Source organism: Ranitomeya variabilis, chromosome 2 (assembly GCF_051348905.1).
Source record: "Ranitomeya variabilis isolate aRanVar5 chromosome 2, aRanVar5.hap1, whole genome shotgun sequence".
In the NCBI taxonomy this organism is placed as follows: Eukaryota; Metazoa; Chordata; class Amphibia; order Anura; family Dendrobatidae; genus Ranitomeya; species Ranitomeya variabilis.
In genome coordinates this window covers 376,157,383-376,175,478 of record NC_135233.1, presented here as the reverse complement: position 1 = coordinate 376,175,478, position 18,096 = coordinate 376,157,383, and the positions used below count along the sequence as shown (strand labels likewise).

At 42.2% G+C, this 18,096-nt stretch overlaps 1 protein-coding gene across 1 annotated transcript in view; it reads right to left on the bottom strand.

Annotated features, from left to right (window-relative positions):
• Positions 1 to 7,199: 7,199 nt before the first annotated feature.
• The window catches only part of LOC143809468 (uncharacterized), a 74,247-nt gene continuing 63,350 nt past the window's right edge, over positions 7,200 to 18,096 (bottom strand). The window contains exons 18-21 of the mRNA XM_077292537.1: positions 17,389 to 17,438; positions 17,204 to 17,308; positions 12,176 to 12,269; positions 7,200 to 7,306 (exon numbers count right to left, since the gene is read on the bottom strand). Coding sequence (XP_077148652.1) covers positions 12,178 to 12,269; positions 17,204 to 17,308; positions 17,389 to 17,438 — 247 coding nt within the window. The 3' untranslated portion in view covers positions 7,200 to 7,306; positions 12,176 to 12,177. The remainder of the gene's footprint in view (positions 7,307 to 12,175; positions 12,270 to 17,203; positions 17,309 to 17,388; positions 17,439 to 18,096) is intronic.

The window sequence follows — 18,096 nt, the reverse complement described above, 5'->3', positions numbered from 1 at the left end:
GCTAGACATGTTTGGTGTCTATGAACTCGTAATGACCTGGAGAATCATAGTGGCTGCTCAGTTTTAGCATTTGGTGAACATGGTAAAAAAAAAAAAAAACAAGAGTGGAATTGCACTTTTTAGATTTTTTTTCCCGTTTTACAGTACACAATATGTTAAAGCCAATTAAAGTCACGGCCATATTGACGTAAAAATAAAAAGTTATGGCTCTGGGAAGAAGGGGAACAAAAAACGCTACGCTATATTGAACAACACGGTGGAAATTAGTGAAAATCCAGTTGTGTTTATAGCACCATAAATTGTCCAGGATAGCGTCCTTCTTCCTCAGGGATTACCATTGTGCAGGGCAGTGTGAACTCATATAGTTAGGAATCAATAGTGATTGGTTGAAGTTTTTTGTTTTGTTAACCCCTTCCCGACCTTTGACGCCACGTAGGCGTCATGAAAGTCGGTGCCAATCCGACCCATGACGCCTATGTGGCGTCATGGAATGATCGCGTCCCTGCAGATCGGGTGAAAGGGTTAACTCCTATTTCACCCGATCTGCAGGGACAGGGGGAGTTGTATTTCAGCCCAGGGGGGGTGGCTTTGCCCCCACGTGGCTACGATCGGTCTGATTGGCTGTTGAAAGTGCAACAGCCAATCAGAGCAATTTGCAATATTTCACCTATGAAAATGGTGAAATATTGCAATCCAGCCATGGCCGATGCTGCAATAGCATCTGCCATGGCTGGAAATCATGTTCTGCCCCCCCCCACCACCCCCGATCTCCTCCCCAGTCCTCCGTTCTGTCCGGTACCCCCCTCCGTCCCCCTGTCCGCTCCCCCGTGCTCCTGTCCGTTCCCCCCGTCTTCCAATCCCCCCCCCTGTGCTCCGATCCACCCCCCCGCCACCCCCTCATACTTACCGAGCCTCCCGAAGTCGGTCCGTCTTCTCCCTGGGCGCCGCCATCTTCCAAAATGGCGGGCGCATGCGCAGTGCGCCCGCCGAATCTGCCGGCCGGCAGATTCATTACAAAGTACATTTTGATCGCTGTGGTAGGTTCTATCACAGCGATCAAAATAAAAAAATAATAAATAAACCCCCCCCCCTTTATCACCCCCATAGGTAGGGACAATAATAAAATAAAGAAAATATTTTTTTTTTCTTTTTCCACTAGGGTTAGGGTTAGAACTAGGGGTAGGGTTAGGGTTAGGGGTAGGGTTAGGGTTACGGGTAGGGTTAGGGGTAGGGTTAGGGTTATGGCATGTGCACACAGTGCGGATTTGGCTGCGGATCCGCAGCGGATTGGCCGTGGATCCGCAGCGGATTGGCCGTGGATGCGCAGCGAATTGGCCGCAGATCCGCAGCGGATTGGCCGCGGATCCGCAGCGGATTGGCCGCTGCGAATTCGTAGCAGTTTTCCATCAGGTTTACAGTACCATGTACACCTATGGAAAACCAAATCCGCTGTGCCCATGGTGCGGAAAATTCCGTGCAGAAACGCTGCGTTGTATTTTCCGCAGCATGTCAATTCTTTGTGAGGATTCCGCAGCGTTTTACACCTGTTCCTCAATAGGAATCCGCAGGTGAAATCCGCACAAAAAAACACTGGAAATCTGCTGTAAATCCGCAGGTAAAACGCAGTGCCTTTTACCTGCAGATTTTTCAAAAATCGTGCGGAAAAATCTCACACGAATCCGCAACGTGGGCACATAGCCTTAGGGTTAGGGTTGGAATTAGAGTTAGGGTTGGAATTAGGGCTAGGGTTGGAAATAGGGTTAAGATTAGGCTTGTGGTTAGGGTTACGGATAGGGTTAGGGGTGTGTTGGGGTTACAGTTGTGGTTAGGGTTGGGATTAGGGTTAGGGTTAGGATTAGGGTTAGGATTAGGGTTAGGGTTGGAATTAGGGTTACGGGTGTGTTGGGGTTAGGGTTGTGGTTAGGGGTGTGTTGGGGTTAGGGTTGTGATTAGGGTTATGGCTACAGTTGGGATTAGGATTAGGGGTGTGTTGGGGTTAGTGTTGAAGTTAGAATTGAGGGGTTTCCACTGTTTAGGCACATCAGGGGTCTCCAAACGCAACATGGTGCCACCATTGATTCCAGCCAATCTTGCGTTCAAAAAGTCAAATGGTGCTCCCTCCCTTCCAAGCCCCGACGTGCGCCCAAACAGTGGTGTACCCCCACATTTGGGGTACCAGCGTACTCAGGACAAACTGGGCAACAACTGTTGGGGTCCAATTTCTCCTGTTACCCTTGCAAAAATAAAAAATTACTTGCTAAAACATAATTTTTGAGGAAAGAACAATTATTTTTTTATTTTCACGGCTCTGCGTTATTAACTTCTGTGAAGCACTTGGGGGTTGAAAGTGCTCACCACACATCTAGATAAGATCATTCGGGGGTCTAGTTTCCAAAATGGGGTCACTTGTGGGGTGTTTCTACTATTTAGGCACATCAGGGGCTCTGCAAATGCAACGTGATGACCGCAGACCATTCCATCAAAGTCTGCATTTCAAATGTCACTACTTCCCTTCCGAGCCCTTAGGTGGGCCCAAACAGTGGTTTACCCCCACATATGGGGTACCAGCACACTCACAACAAACTGGGCAACAAATATTGGGGCCCAATTTCTCCTGTTACCCTTGTGAAAATAAAAAATTGCTTGCTAAAACATCTTTTTTGAGGAAAGAAAAATGATTTTTTATTTTCACGGCCCTGCGTTGTAAACTTCTGTGAAGCTCTTGGGGGTTGAACGTGCTCACCACACATCTAGATAAGTTCCTTGGGGGGTCTAGTTTCCAAAATGGGGTCACTTGTGGGGGGTTTCTACTGTTTAGGCATATCAGGGGCTCTGCAAACGTAACATGATGCCCGCAGACCATTCCATCAAAGTCTGCATTCCAAAACGTCACTACTTCCCTTCCGAGCCCCGGCATGTGCCCAAACAGTGGTTTACCCCCACATATGGGGTATCAGCGTACTCAGGGAGAAACTGGACAACAACTTTTGGGGTCAAATTTCTCCTGTTACCCTTGCAAAAAATAAAAAATTCTGGGCTAAAAAAATATTTTTGAGGAAAGGAAACACATTTATTATTTTCACGGCTCTGCGTTATAAACTTCTGTGAAGCACTTGGGGGTTCAAAGTGCTCACCACACATCTAGATAAGTTCCCTTGGGGGTCTAGTTTCCAAAATGGAGTCACTTGTGGGGAGTTCCTACTGTTTAGGCACATCAGGGGCTCTGCAAACGCAACGTGACGCCCGCAGAGCATTCCATCAAAGTCTGCATTTCAAAACGTCACTACTTCCCTTCCAAACCCCGACGTGTGCCAAAACAGTGGTTTACCCCCACATATGGGGTATCAGCGTACTCAGGAGAAACTGGACAACAACTTTTGGGGTCCAATTTCTCCTGTTACCCTTGGGAAAATAAAAAATTGTGGGCTAAAAAATCATTTTTGAGAAAAGAAAAATTATTTTTTATTTTCATGGCTCTGCGTTATAAACTTCTGTGAAGCACTTGGGGGTTCAAAGTGCTCACTATGCTTCTAGATAAGTTCCTTGGGGGGTCTAGTTTCCAAAATGGTGTCACTTGTGCGGGAGCTCCAATGTTTAGGCACACAGGGGCTCTCCAAACGCGACATGGTGTCCGCTAATGATTGGAGCTAATTTTCCATTCAAAAAGCCAAATGGCGTGCCTTCTCTTCCGAGCCCTGCGGTGCGCCCAAACAGTGGTTTACCCCCACATATGGGGAATCATCGTACTCAGGACAAACTGGACAACAACATTTGGGGTCCAATTTCTCCTATTACCCTTGGGAAAATAAAAAATTCTGGGCTAAAATTCATTTTTGAGGAAAGAAAAATTATTTTTTATTTTGATGGCTCTGCGTTATAAACTTCTGTGAAGCACCTGGGGGTTATAAGTGCTCACTATGCATCTAGATAAGTTCCTTGGGGGGTCTAGTTTCCAAAATGGGGTCACTTGTAGGGGAGCTCCAATGTTTAGGCACACAGGGGCTCTCCAAACGCGACATGGTGTCCGCTAACGATTGGAGCTAATTTTCCATTCAAAAAGTCAAATGGCACGCCTCCCCTTCCGAGCCTTGCCGTGCACCCAAACAGTGGTTTACCCATACATATGAGGTATCGGCGTACTCAGGAGAAATTGCCCAACAAATTTTAGGATCCATTTTATCCTGTTGCCCATGTGAAAATGAAAAAATTGAGGCTAAAAAAATTTTGTGTGAAAAAAAAGTACTTTTTCCTTTTTCCAGATCAATTTGTGAAGCACCTGGGGGTTTAAAGTGCTCACTATGCTTCTAGATAAGTTCCTTGGGGGGTCTAGTTTCCAAAATGGGGTCACTTGTGGGGGAGCTCCAATGTTTAGGCACACAGGGGCTCTCCAAACGTGACATGGTGTCTGCTAGCAATGGAGATAATTTTTCATTCAAAAAGTCAAATGGCGCTCCTTCCCTTCCGAGCCTTACCATGTGCCCAAACAGTGGTTTACCCCCACATATGAGATATCGGCGTACTTAGGAGAAATTGTCCAACAAATTTTAGGATCCATTTTATCCTGTTGCCCATGTGAAAATGAAAAAACTGAGGCTAAAATAATTTTTTTGTGAAAAAGTAGTACTGTTTCATTTTTACGGATCAATTTGTGAAGCACCTGGGGGTTTAAAGTGCTCACTATGCTTCTAGATAAGTTCCTTGGGGGGTCTAGTTTCCAAAATGGGGTCACTTGTGGGGGAGCTCCAATGTTTAGGCACACAGGGGCTCTCCAAACGTGACATGGTGTCTGCTAGCAATGGAGATAATTTTTCATTCAAAAAGTCAAATGGCGCTCCTTCCCTTCCGAGCCTTACCATGTGCCCAAACAGTGGTTTACCCCCACATATGAGATATCGGCGTACTTAGGAGAAATTGTCCAACAAATTTTAGGATCCATTTTATCCTGTTGCCCATGTGAAAATGAAAAAACTGAGGCTAAAATAATTTTTTTGTGAAAAAGTACTGTTTCATTTTTACGGATCAATTTGTGAAGCACCTGGGGGTTTAAAGTGCTCACTATGCTTCTAGATAAGTTCCTTGGGGGGTCTAGTTTCCAAAATGGGGTCACTTGTGGGGGAGCTCCAATGTTTAGGCACACGGGGGCTCTCCAAACGCGACATGGTGTCCGCTAAAGATTGGAGCCAATTTTTCATTGAAAAAGTCAAATGGCGCTCCTTCCCTTCCGAGCCCTGCCGTGCGCCCAAACAGTGGTTTACCCCCACATATGAGGTATCAGCGTACTCAGGACAAATTGGACAACTACGATCGTGGTCCAGTTTCTCCTTTTACCCTTGGGAAAATAAAAAAAATTTCGCTAAAAATCATTTTTGTGACTAAAAAGTTAAATGTTAATTTTTTACTTCCATGTTGCTTCTGCTGCTGTGAAACACCTGAAGGGTTAATAAACTTCTTGAATGTGGTTTTGAGCACCTTGAGGGGTGCAGTTTTTAGAATGGTGTCACTTTTGGGTATTTTCAGCCATATAGAACCCTCAAACTGACTTCAAATGTGATGTGGTCCCTAAAAAAAATGGTTTTGTAAATTTTGTTGTAAAAATGAGAAATCACTGGTCAAATTTTAACCCTTATAACTTCCTAGCAAAAAAAAAAATTTGTTTCCAAAATTGTGCTGATGTAAAGTAGACATGTGGGAAATGTTATTTATTAACTATTTTGTGTCACATAACTCTCTGGTTTAACAGAATAAAAATTAAAAATGTGAAAATTGCGAAATTTTCAAAATTTTTGCCAAATTTCCATTTTTTTCACAAATAAACTCAGAAATTATCGACCTAAATTTACCACTAACATTAAGCCCAATATGTCACGAAAAAACAATCTCAGAATCGCTAGGATCCGTTGAAGCGTTCCTGAGTTATTACCTCATAAAGGGACACTGGTCAGAATTGCAAAAAACGGCAAGGTCATTAAGGCCAAAATAGGCTGGGTCATGAAGGGGGTTAAAGTTTTTTTAAACTATTATTTTCTTTTTTTACTATTATTTACTTTTTTAACTATTATTTCTTTATTTTGTTACTATTATTTACTCTTTTTTTACTATTTACTTTTTTTTACTGTTATTTCTTTACTATTATTTACGTTTTTTGCTATTTACTTTTCTTGCTATTATTTCTTTTTTTTACTATTTACTTTTTTTACTATTATTTCTTTACAATTATTTACTTTTTTTACTATTTCCTTTTTTTACTATTATTTCTTTATTTTTTTACTATCATTTACCTTTTTACTATTTACTTTTTTACTATTATTTCTTTTCTATTATTTACTTTTTTTTACTATTTACTTTTTTTACTTTTATTTCTTTTTTTTTTACTATCATTTACTCTTTTTTTTACCATTTAGTTTTTTTATATTATTTCTTTACTATTTCATACTTTATTTACTATTTACTTTTTTTACTATTATTTCTTTCTTTCTTTCTTTTTTTTAATATTATTTACTTACTGTATTTATCCACAATTGCAAATAGCTCAATTTCACTATTTAAACCAGCTGGCGTAGATGTGTTCAATTCAAAAATACATCTGCTCTCCATTTTAGACATCTGGTGCATGAAATCGCCCCTTTCCAGTGTTTTTCTACTTTTTGGATTCCCCAAAAGGAGCTGCCTTTTAATTTCCCGTCATGCACTGATTTATAATGTGCCCTGCATATCTGCATGTGATATTACACACGTGTTCCTTCATTCTTAGGGTACGTGCCCGCAGTCAGTAAATGCACGTAATGTAATTTTTGATGTTAAAACTTCCCTCTATTGTAGTGACAGTCTGTGAGATTTGTAATTTTTGCACATTTTACAATTTTTGCATGGAAATCCCCTCCCCACAATTTTCCTCTTTATTCTCTTACATTTTCGCTTTTTTTTTTGAGTTTTCATTATAACCCGTTTTGTATGAATTTCTTTACCATATTATTAGCCCCCTGCTCCGTAGTATTTTATTTTTGGACAATTTTTTCTAACGCTCATCAGTTTTCCTCTCCGGATCTTATTCAACCACATTGTTAGATGGCAACTATTAGTAAAAAATATTACTGTCTGTGGGCTAGCTGTACGATTTTGAGGCAATGACCCTCCCCAACCATAAATATGGTGAAGTCCAAATAATTCACCGCTTCCGTATTAATGGTGGAGGCGAAATCTAAATTAAAATCATTTTTATTAATATTAGTTAAAAACACATTTGACGATTCTTCTCCACCAGACCGCATGGTTCCATAAAGCCTCTTGAAGCTTGAAAATATTTCATCTGCAACCACAAACAATAAGAAAAAAAAGTAAATTCTCAGTCGTAATGTCAATATCTCTGTTGGTCTACGGTAGTGAAACATTTAATTGTAAATCCCTGGTGGCCTGGGGCACTAAAGTAGTAGGTTTAAAGGGATTGTCTGCTATTTTTAGATTGATGGCCCATCTTTAGGATACGATTAGGGGAGCTAGTATTAGGCTGGAGTCACACACATAGTATAAAAATACGGTCCGCTTTTTACGGCCGAGATACGCGAAAATTTCCTGAACAGTGATCCGTATTCAATGCGAGGATGCGATTTTTTTTCTCCAAAAAATATCCGTATGGCATCCGTACGGCAAGATTTTCTCGCCGGCTTGCAAAATGGACATATAATGGATCCATGGGCTCAAATATTCGTGAAAACATATATACAGTCTATATATATACACTGCTCAAAAAAATAAAGGGAGCACTTGAACAACAGAATATAACTCCAGGTAAATCAAACGTCTGTGAAATCAAACTGTCCACTTAGGAAGCAACACTGACTGACAATCAATTTCACATGCTGTTGTGCAAATGGAATAGACAACAGATGGAAATTATTGGCAATTATCAAGACACCCTCAATAAAGGAGTGGTTCTGCATGTGGGCACCGCAGACCACATCTCAGTACCAATGCTTTCTGGCTGATGTTTTGGTCACTTTTGAATGTTGGTTGTGCTTTCACACTCGTGGTAGCATGAGACGGACTCTACAACCCACACAAGTGGCTCAGGTAGTGCAGCTCATTCAGGATGGCACATCAATGCGATCTGTGGCAAGGTTTGCTGTGTCTGTCAGCGTAGTGTCCAGAGGATGGAGGCGCTACCAGAAGACAGGCCGGTACACCAGGAGGCGTGGAGGGGGCCGTAGGAGGGCAACAACCCAGCAGCAGGACCGCTACCTCAGCCTTTGTGCAAGGAGGAACAGGAGGAGCACTGCCAGAGCCCTGCAAAATGACCTCCAGCAGGCCACAAATGTGCATGTGTCTGCACAAACGGTTAGAAACCGACTCCAAGAGGATGGTCTGAGTGCCCGACGTCCACAGATATGGGTTGTGCTCACAGCCCAACACCATGCAGGACGCTTGGCATTTGCCACAGAACACCAGGATTGGCAAATTCGCCACTGGCGCCCTGTGCTCTTCACAGATGAAAGCAGGTTCACACTGAGCACATGTGACAAACGTGACAGTCTGGAGACACCGTGGAGAGCGATCTGCTGCCTGCAACATCCTTCAGCATGGCCGGTTTGGCAGTGGGTCAGTAATGGTGTGGGGTGGCATTTCTTTGGAGGGTCGCACAGCCCTCCATGTGCTCACCAGAGGTAGCCTGACTGCTATTAGGTACCGAGATAAGATCCTCAGACCCCTTGTGAGACCATATGCTGGTGCGGTTGACCCTGGGTTCCTCCTAATGCAAGACAATGTCAGACCTTCTGTGGCTGGAGTGTGTCAGTAGTTCTTGCAAGATGAAGGCATTGAAGCTATGGACTGGCCCGCCCGTTCCCCAGACCTGAATCCAATTGAGCACATCTGGGACATTATGTCTCGCACCCTCCACCAACGTCACATTGCACCACAGACTGTCTAGGAGTTGACTGATGCTTTAGTCCAGGTCTGGGAGGAGATCCCTCAGGAGACCATCTGCTGCCTCATTAGGAGCATGCTCAGGCATTATAGGGAGGTCATACAGGCACGTGGAGGCCACACACACTAGTGAGCATCATTTCCATGTTTTGAGGCATTTCCACTGATGTTGGATAAACCTGTAATTTGATTTTCCACTTTGATTTTGAGTATCGTTCCAAATCCAGGCCCCCATTGGTTAATAAATTTGATTTCCATTTATGATTTTTGTGTGATTTTGTTGTCAGCAAATTCAACTTTGTACAGAACAAAATATTCAATGAGAATATTTCATTCATTCAGATTATTTGAGTGTTCCCTTTATTTTTTTGAGCAGTGTATATATCTATATATATATATATATATATATATAATTGTCTAAGGGGTACTTCCGTCTTTCTGTCTGTCTTTCTGTCGGCAACTTCCGTCACGGAAATCCCGCGTCGCTGATTGGTCGCGCCAGCTGCCTGTCATGGCTGCCGCGACCAATCAGCGATGGCCACAGTCTGATTAGTCCCTCCCTACTCCCCTGCAGTCAGTGCCCGGCGCCCGCTCCATACTCCCCGCAGTCACCGCTCACACAGGGTTAATGCCAGCGGTAACGGACCGCGTTATGCAGCGGGTAACTCACTCCATTACCGCCGCTATTAACCCTGTGTGACCAAGTTTTTACTATTGATGCTGCCTATGCGGCGTCAATAGTAAAACATCTAATGTTAAAAATAATAACAAAAATAAAAAATCATTATATACTCACCTTCCGCCGCCATTCCCGCTCCTCGCGACGTTCCGGTGCCAAGGATGGTATGCGAGAAGGACCTTCCATGACGTCACGGTCATGTGACCGTGACGTCATCACAGGACCTGCGCGCCTGCACGAGAAGGACCTGCCATGACGTCATGGTCATGTGACCGTGACGTCATCGCAGGCCCTGCGCGAGAAGGACCTGCCGTGACGTCACAGTCATGTGACCGCGACGTCATCACACCCTGGGACCGGAAGCTGCCGCCTGCTCCGAACACAGGCGACAGAACTACAAGGGGCCCCTCGGAAGGTGAGTATATGTTTATTTTTTATTTTTTAACCTGTGACATACATGGCTGGGCAATATACTACGTAGCTGGGCAATATACTATGTGGCTCTGTGCTGTATACTACGTGGCTGGGCAATATACTACGTGGCTCTGTTCTGTATACTACTTCGCTGGGCAATATACTACGTGACTGGCCAATATACTACATGGCTGGGCAATATACTACGTGGCTCTGTGCTGTATACTACGTCACTGTGCAATATACTACGTGGCTCTGTGCTGTATACTACGTAACTGGGCAATATACTACGTAACTGGCCAATATACTACGTAGCTGGGCAATATACTACGTGGGCAGTGCAATATACTACGTGGCTGGGCAATATACTACGTCACTGGGCAATATACTACGTAACTGGGCAATATACTACGTGGCTGGGCAATATACTACGTGGACATGCATATTCTAGAATACCCGATGCGTTAGAATCGGGCCACCATCTAGTATATATATATATATATGTCAGGGAGACACATATATATAAACATATATTCATATTTCATACAGCGCTAAATAGCAGAAAAGCCGGTAAATCAATTGCCAGCTTTTGCTAAGTCCTTACCGAACCCGACAGGATATGAGACATGATTTACATACAGTAAACCATTTCATATCCGTTATATTTTTATATATCCCTCACTAATAATGTTAGTAGTGTGTGTGCAAAATTTGGGAGCTCTAGGTGTTAAAATAAAGGGTTAAATCCCGGAAAAAAATGGCGATTTTCTCTGCAAGAGTGAGAAAGCCAGTGACTGAGGGCAGATATTAATAGCCTAGAGAGGGACCATGGTTATTGGCCCCCCCTGGCTAAAAATATCTGCTCCCAGCCACCCCAGAAAAGGCGCATCTGCAAGATGCGCCTATTCTGGCACTTAGCCACTCTCTTCCCACTCCCCTGTAGTTGAGGGATATGGGGTAATAAGGGGTTCATGTCACCTTGCTATTGTAAGGTGACATTAAGCCTGGTTAATAATGGAGGGGTGTCAATAAGACACCTATCCATTATTAAGCGACTAGTCTGAAAGGGTTAAAACACACACACAATAAGAATAAAGTATTTTAATGAAGGAAGGAAACACACGGTTTTATTATTCTTTATTGTACGCTCAATCCACCTGAAGACCCTCGTTCTCCTAAAAAAAAGTTCCAAAAAAAACCCAACAGTATCCCATATCTGTCCGCCGTACATTCATGTTCCATGCTGTAAATCCGTCTGAACAGGTTAAATACAGTTACAGCCAGGAGCGGTGCTAATGCCGGAGGCAGCTGGCAGTAAAAGACTGGGGAATGAATGAAATGAAGGTAATGGAGCTTCGGGGACTTGCGGTGCTGTCACTGAAGCAGCGCCCCCTGGTGGCATAAACTTATATGAACTGTAGCGTGAGAAAATATTCTGAAAAATTCCCATGCTACAGTTCATATGAGTTTATGCCACCAGGGGGCACAGCTTCGGTGACGGCACCGCTAGTCATCGAAGCTCCGTTACCTTCATTTCATTTATTCCCCAGTCTTTTACAGCTAGGAGCGGCAGCATTAGCAGGCTCCTGGCTGTAATTGTATTAAACCCCTTTAGATGGATTTACAGCGCGGGACATGACTGTACAGCGGACAGGTATAGGATACTGTTGTTTTTTTTCCCCTTTTTTTACAGGAGAATGAGGGTCATCAGTTGGATTGAGCGTACAATAAAGATAATAAAACCCCATGTGTTTATTTATTTCATTAATATACTTTATTCTTAATGTGTATGTGTATTTTTAACCCTTTCCTACTATTGGATTAATAATGGATAGGTGTCTCATTGATACGTCCAAGAAATATATGGCTGATGGGAGCTGCCCCATAGATAAACATTGGTCCGAGTGCAATGCGTTGTTTTTGCGCTTCTCATACATCTGTATTCCTCTCTAGTGTGACCCCAGCCTTAAACTCAGTGGCCAATCAATCGGCTTGTCTCATCAGTGGGTGACTAAGGAGGTAAGTTCTCTTTTTTATAGTTAGAATATGTTTATTTTTTTTCTCAACTACTGGACAATCCCTTTATGTGCCAACCCTCCCTCTACTATTTGCTCGTTTTTTGCTTCGATAGTAGTTACCCCATTATAGTAGTTACCCCATTACCTCTACTCCTTCAGAAATACCACGCGGATTGACAAACAGGCCGCAAAATGTTTAAACCTTGTGAGCTCATCGGGTTTGGCGTTGCCGGATTTAGCTGTAACAGACACAAATCAATGAATGATTAAAAAACAGTTAAAGTTAACTAAGGGCGGAATTATAAAGGATTTAGCGGTGCTAATCTTGAGCTTCCAAGTGTCCAACAAGAGTCACATAAAGTCCCATGGCAATCTCATGATGTAAATAACCCCAATGTTAATGACTCAGTAGTACCATCCATGTTCCCTAATAACAGTCCTCCTAAATAGTGTCAATAAAATGCTTCCTGAGGAGTACCATCCACATGAAAGGGTAACCCCAATAACAGCACTCCCTTTAAATAGGACCTGTCACTTGCCATAAATATGTAATTTTTATTAGCTGATGTACAAAATGCTTTTCTCCTGAATCTGGTGATGTTTTCCTTTTGTTCCTATTCCTCTCCGTTCCTGAGATATGGCACTATTTTCTCTGGATCTCTATGTAGACTGGCCAATTACTTCAAAGAAAAAATTTACCATATCCGACAGGAAATTATCTCCCAATCCCCTCAGACCATGCACTGTCCTCCCTCCCCCACTGCATCTAGCTCACTCTCTGACTTGGAACCAGTCACAGAAGAAGAAGTAATCAGGCTCCTTGCATCTTCTCGCCCGACCACTTGCACCAGTGACCCCATTCCGTCACATCTCCTTCAGTCCCTTTCCCCAGCTGTCACCTCTCATGTAACAAAAATATTCAACCTTTCTCTCTCTTCCGGTATCTTTTCCTCCTCGTTTAAGCATGCCATCATACATCCATTACTCAAAAAACCATCCCTCGACCAAAAATGTGCCGCTAACTATACACCTGTCTCTAATCTTCCCTTCATCTCTAAACTCCTCGAACGCCTGGTCCAATCCCGTCTTATCCGCTATCTCTCAGATAACGCTCTTCTCGACCCTCTTCAATCTGGTTTCCTCTCTTTACACTCTACTGAAACTGCCCTCACTAAAGTCTCTAATGATCTACTAACAGCTAAATCTAATGGTCACTACTCCATGCTAATTCTCTTGGATCTCCCCGCAGCATTCGACACTGTGGATCATCAGCTCCTCCTCAATATGCTCCTCTCCATCGGCCTTAAGAACACCATTCTCTCCTGGTTCTCCTCATTTCTCTCTGACCACTCTTTCACTGTATCTTTTGCTGGTTCCTCCTCCTCTCACCTTCCCCTTACTGTTGGGGTTCCTCAAGGATCAGTCCTAGGCCCCCTCCTCTTCTCTTTGTATACTGCCCCTATTGGACAAACAATGAGTAGATTTGGGTTCCAGTACCATCTCTATGCTGACGACACCCAATTATACACTTCTTCTCCTGATATCACACCAGCCTTTATAGAAAACATCAGTGATTGTCTTACCACTGTCTCTAACATCATGTCCTCCCACTATCTGAAACTGAACAGGATTAAAACAAAATACTATGTAACTAAACAATGACATATTAATGCCATCACCATGATTCCTTCATCAGTACCTTCAGTACTTTTTTTTTAACCCTGTTGGTCTTCTCCCCTCAGAAGTATTGCGGTTATTTATATTTACCAGAAATGATGGTGCGATTCATTTATATAATGATCGTTTTTGTTTTTTTCCCTTTAATTGATGATATTTCATGTGCTTCTGTGAGTCATATATACAGTTGCAGTTGTAATGAGTAATATTTCTGAATACACCTGAACCATCTGGTAATGAAACCTGGATGATCACAGTTAGCACAGAGATAATGTTGGGAAAAAGTGAATGTGTCATCAGAAAATTACCTAATGTTTTAATCAGGTTTTTATGATAAATGTATTTTTTACATTTTTGGGGTAATTTTTTGAAAATTGTGACTTCTATTTGTATTTAGTTGTCCCTGTAGTTTGATACCCCTAAATAAAATCCTGAGTAACCAATTGCTTCCCAAATTCCCACAATTAGTAATGTATGTAATTTCTTCTCAGTATAACTACAGCTATTCTGTGAAGGCCTCAGAGGTTTGTTTGAGAACAATAGCTATCAAACAGCATAATGAAATACAAGGAACACACCAGACAGGTCAGGGATAAAGTTGAGAAGAGTAAAGCAGGATTAGGTTATAAACAAATAACCCAAGATCTGAACATCTCATGGAGTACTGTTCAATCCGTGATCTAAAAATGGAAGGAGTATGCAAACCTACCAAGACATGGCCGTACACCTAAACTGACATCCCAAGCAAGGAGAGCACTAATTAGAGAAGCAGCCAAGAGGCCCATGGTCACTCTGGAGGAGCTGCTGAGATTCACAGCTTAGGTGGGAGAATCTTTCCACAGGACAACAGTTAGTAGTATATTCAACAAATCTGCCCTTTATGGAATAGTGGCAGGAATAAAGACATTTTTGAAAACCATATGAACTCCTGTTTGCAGTTTGAAAATTGCCATGTAGTGGACAAACCAAGCATGGTGAAGAAAGTATCTGATCAGATGAGACCAAAGTAGAACCTTTTGAGCTAAATGTAAAATGCTATATGTGGCAGAAAAATAACACTGTACATCACCCTGAAAACACCATCCTCACCATCACACATGGTGGTGGCATCATCCTGATGAGGGGAGGCCTTTCTTCAACAGGGACAGGAAGGCTGTTCAGAGTTGATGAGAAGATGGATGGAGCTAAATACAGGGTAATTCTGAAGGAAAACCTGTTAGAGGCTGCAAAAGTCTTGAGACTGCAACATAGGCTCACCTTCCAGCAGGACAACAACCCTAAAAATACAGCCAGAGCTACAATGGAGGGTATAGATCAAAGCATATTCATATGTGTGTGAGTGGCCCAGTCACAGTCCAGATTAAAATCCCGTTGGGACTTGAACATTGCTGATCACAGATGTCTCCATCCAACCTCACTGAGCGAGAGCGAGTGTGCAAAGGAGAAGGTGCAAAAATGTCACCTCTATATGTGCAAAGCTGGTAGAGACAGACCCCCAAAGACTGCAGCAGTAATTACAGAGAAAGGTGGTCCTACAAAGTATTGACTCAGGGGGGCTGAGTACAAATGCATGTCACAATTTTCAGATTTATATTTCTAAAATATTTAGAATACCATCTATCATTTCCTTTACAAATCCTTGCTACTTTCTGCTGGCATTACATAAAATATCAATAAAAAAAATTATACGTTTATGGATGTAACGTTAAAAAATGGGGAAAAAGTTCACGAGGTATGAAGACTTTATCAAGCGATTGTATATTACAAAGTTTCTTGTATTCGTTTGTACTATTGATTTAAGCAAACTTTGCTAAAAGTGTAGTTCCTGTTTGAGAGAAGTTTTTTCTCTTTTTTACCTATGTGCTGACTGTGATACCCAAGGTTTCATTACCAGAACCTAAAGGTGTATTCTGAGATATTAGTCATTATGGCTGCAACCGAACCTGTGACTCACAGGAGCGCATAATACATCATCATTGACCGTGAATAAAAGCAAACGTTCGAATAAAGGAATCTCTGACACTTCTGGTAAATATTAACATCAGTAATTCCACCTGGAAATGGAGCATTGAGCGCTTGCCAATCTTTCTTTTCCTCTTTCTGCTCATTGTACAGTATGTTACATTTGGTCATTGGATATGCAGCGATTCCTCACTTGTTTGTGTTTTTATTACTTTTTGGTTTGTTTTTTTCCTTTTGAAAAATCCTAAATGTGTGTGTTATGATACAACTTGAATGTATCCTAACCTGACGGGAAAATGAAAAATGGAGCTGCCTCCCCTAATCATCCGTGCGATCAGTACTGATTGAGGTTCTTGAATGGTTAAACTAAATTTTCCCACTTTTCTATGACCCTGACTTTTAGCGCTGGTGTGTGGTTGGACTTTCGATAAAATTTCCAAGGTGTACATGTAAGCAATGCTACAGGAATCACCTCCCACTGATGACATTTGTGTACGTGACGTTACATTAAGTAACTAATCTGCCTATTGATAAACCTCATAGGGTTATTCCCATCTTCATAGATGATATTTTCGGATAGTGCTGGTAAAGACAAGCATTTTTGAAGTTTAATGCTCCTGAGATATTAATGTTTTTATTTTCTTTTGTTTACACCTCGATGCCAAGGAGACCGACCACCACTGCAGTTTAATAGAAGTGGTCGGTCTCCAAGACAAGCTGTAAACCGAGAAAAAGAAAAGTGTTAATATCACAAAAACGGCTCAAAAATATAATAAGCAGTTAATTGCAGAAGTGCTTATTTTGCCAGTAGGAGATCTGCGTTATGTTTCCTCTCACCTATGTCTATATGTACAAGGGTGGGCCATTTATATGGATACAGCTGGGTGGGCCATGCATATGGATACACCTAAAGAAAATGGGAATTGTTGGTGATATCAACTTCCTGTTTGTGGCACATTAGTATATAGGAGGGGGAAAACTTTTCAAGATGGGTGGTGACCATGGTGGCCATTTTGAAGTTGGCCATTTTTGAATACAACCTGCAGTAACCACCGATCAACCAAACCACTGCACGACCAGCTCTACCCTCACCTACTGTATCCTCACCCATCCCTTGTAGATTGTGAGCCCTCGCGGGCAGGGTCCTCTCTCCGCCTGTACCAGTTGTGACTTGTATTGTTCAAGGTTATTGTACTTGTTTTTATTATGTATACCCCTCCTCACATGTAAAGCGCCATGGAATAAACGGCACTATAATAATAAATAATAATAATAATAATAATAAATGGCCCACCAGGTGTATCCATATACAGTAAATGGCCCACAATGTATTGAATAAAGCTATTTCACTAATCAAAGACTGAGTAGGTGATCCATATCTACCTACTTTTTGTGTTGGTTATTCCATGTGTCTATGAACTTTTCGAGCACCACAATCCAAATATTAAAAGCCTACAACCACTAATACTCTACTTGAAGTTGATGATGTAACAAAGGTAGTTCCAATTAATTTTTCACATAGGCTGTTGCTTACAGAAGAGGAACAAGGAAATCTTCTTCTCTTTGATATTCCCAATCCAGGTCAACAAAGACTCCCCCAGAGGTTCATGAAATCTCATTTCCATCCAACTATCACCAACTGGGAAATACACAAAAATCCATGAGAAGGGCACTAAACAGCCAATAAGCTCAGAGCATGGTTTGTGAAATGGTTCTTACATTTGCTATACTGAAGTCTTCTATTTTCTACTTTCACTGCTTTTTTCGTCCTGCAATGGTGTAACAATAAATACAGTGTAATATGCACCACATTAAATTCAGATGAAGAAAAATCAAAAGTTTGAAATTCTCTGTAAATTGCACAAAATGTTAATGTACTATAACCCACAGTGGGGTGATAAATGTGTCTTAGGCCGGGGTCACACTAGCGTAGAATCCGGACGAGTGCTATGTGAGAAAATATCGCATAGCACTCGGACCACTGTTAATCTATGGGGCAGCTCCCATCACCGTTTTTTTTCTCAGACGTATTTAGCATGCTGCGAATGTACGCGTATATCGGCCGAGTCTCGCCAATGCAAGTCTATGGGTGCGAGAAAAAATCGGACACCACACGGACCATCAGTGTGACTTGCGACAAATACGCACACATTTTCCTCATTTTAGCTCATTGAGCCATTAAATTAATTGGGGAAAAGCAGTGAGAAATGTAAACGGATGCCATAAGGATACATAGATGTGAGGAAATCGCATAATCGCATTGCAAACGCATTACACGCGGATGACCATACGGAGAACATTTGTGCGACTCTCGACAGGGAGACTCGGATCGATTTTCCATACGGTAAGTGTGACCCTGGCCTTTGAGAAAAACACATGATGCCCATGTATAGAAAGATCATCATGTAAATCAAGGATGTCTTTGTG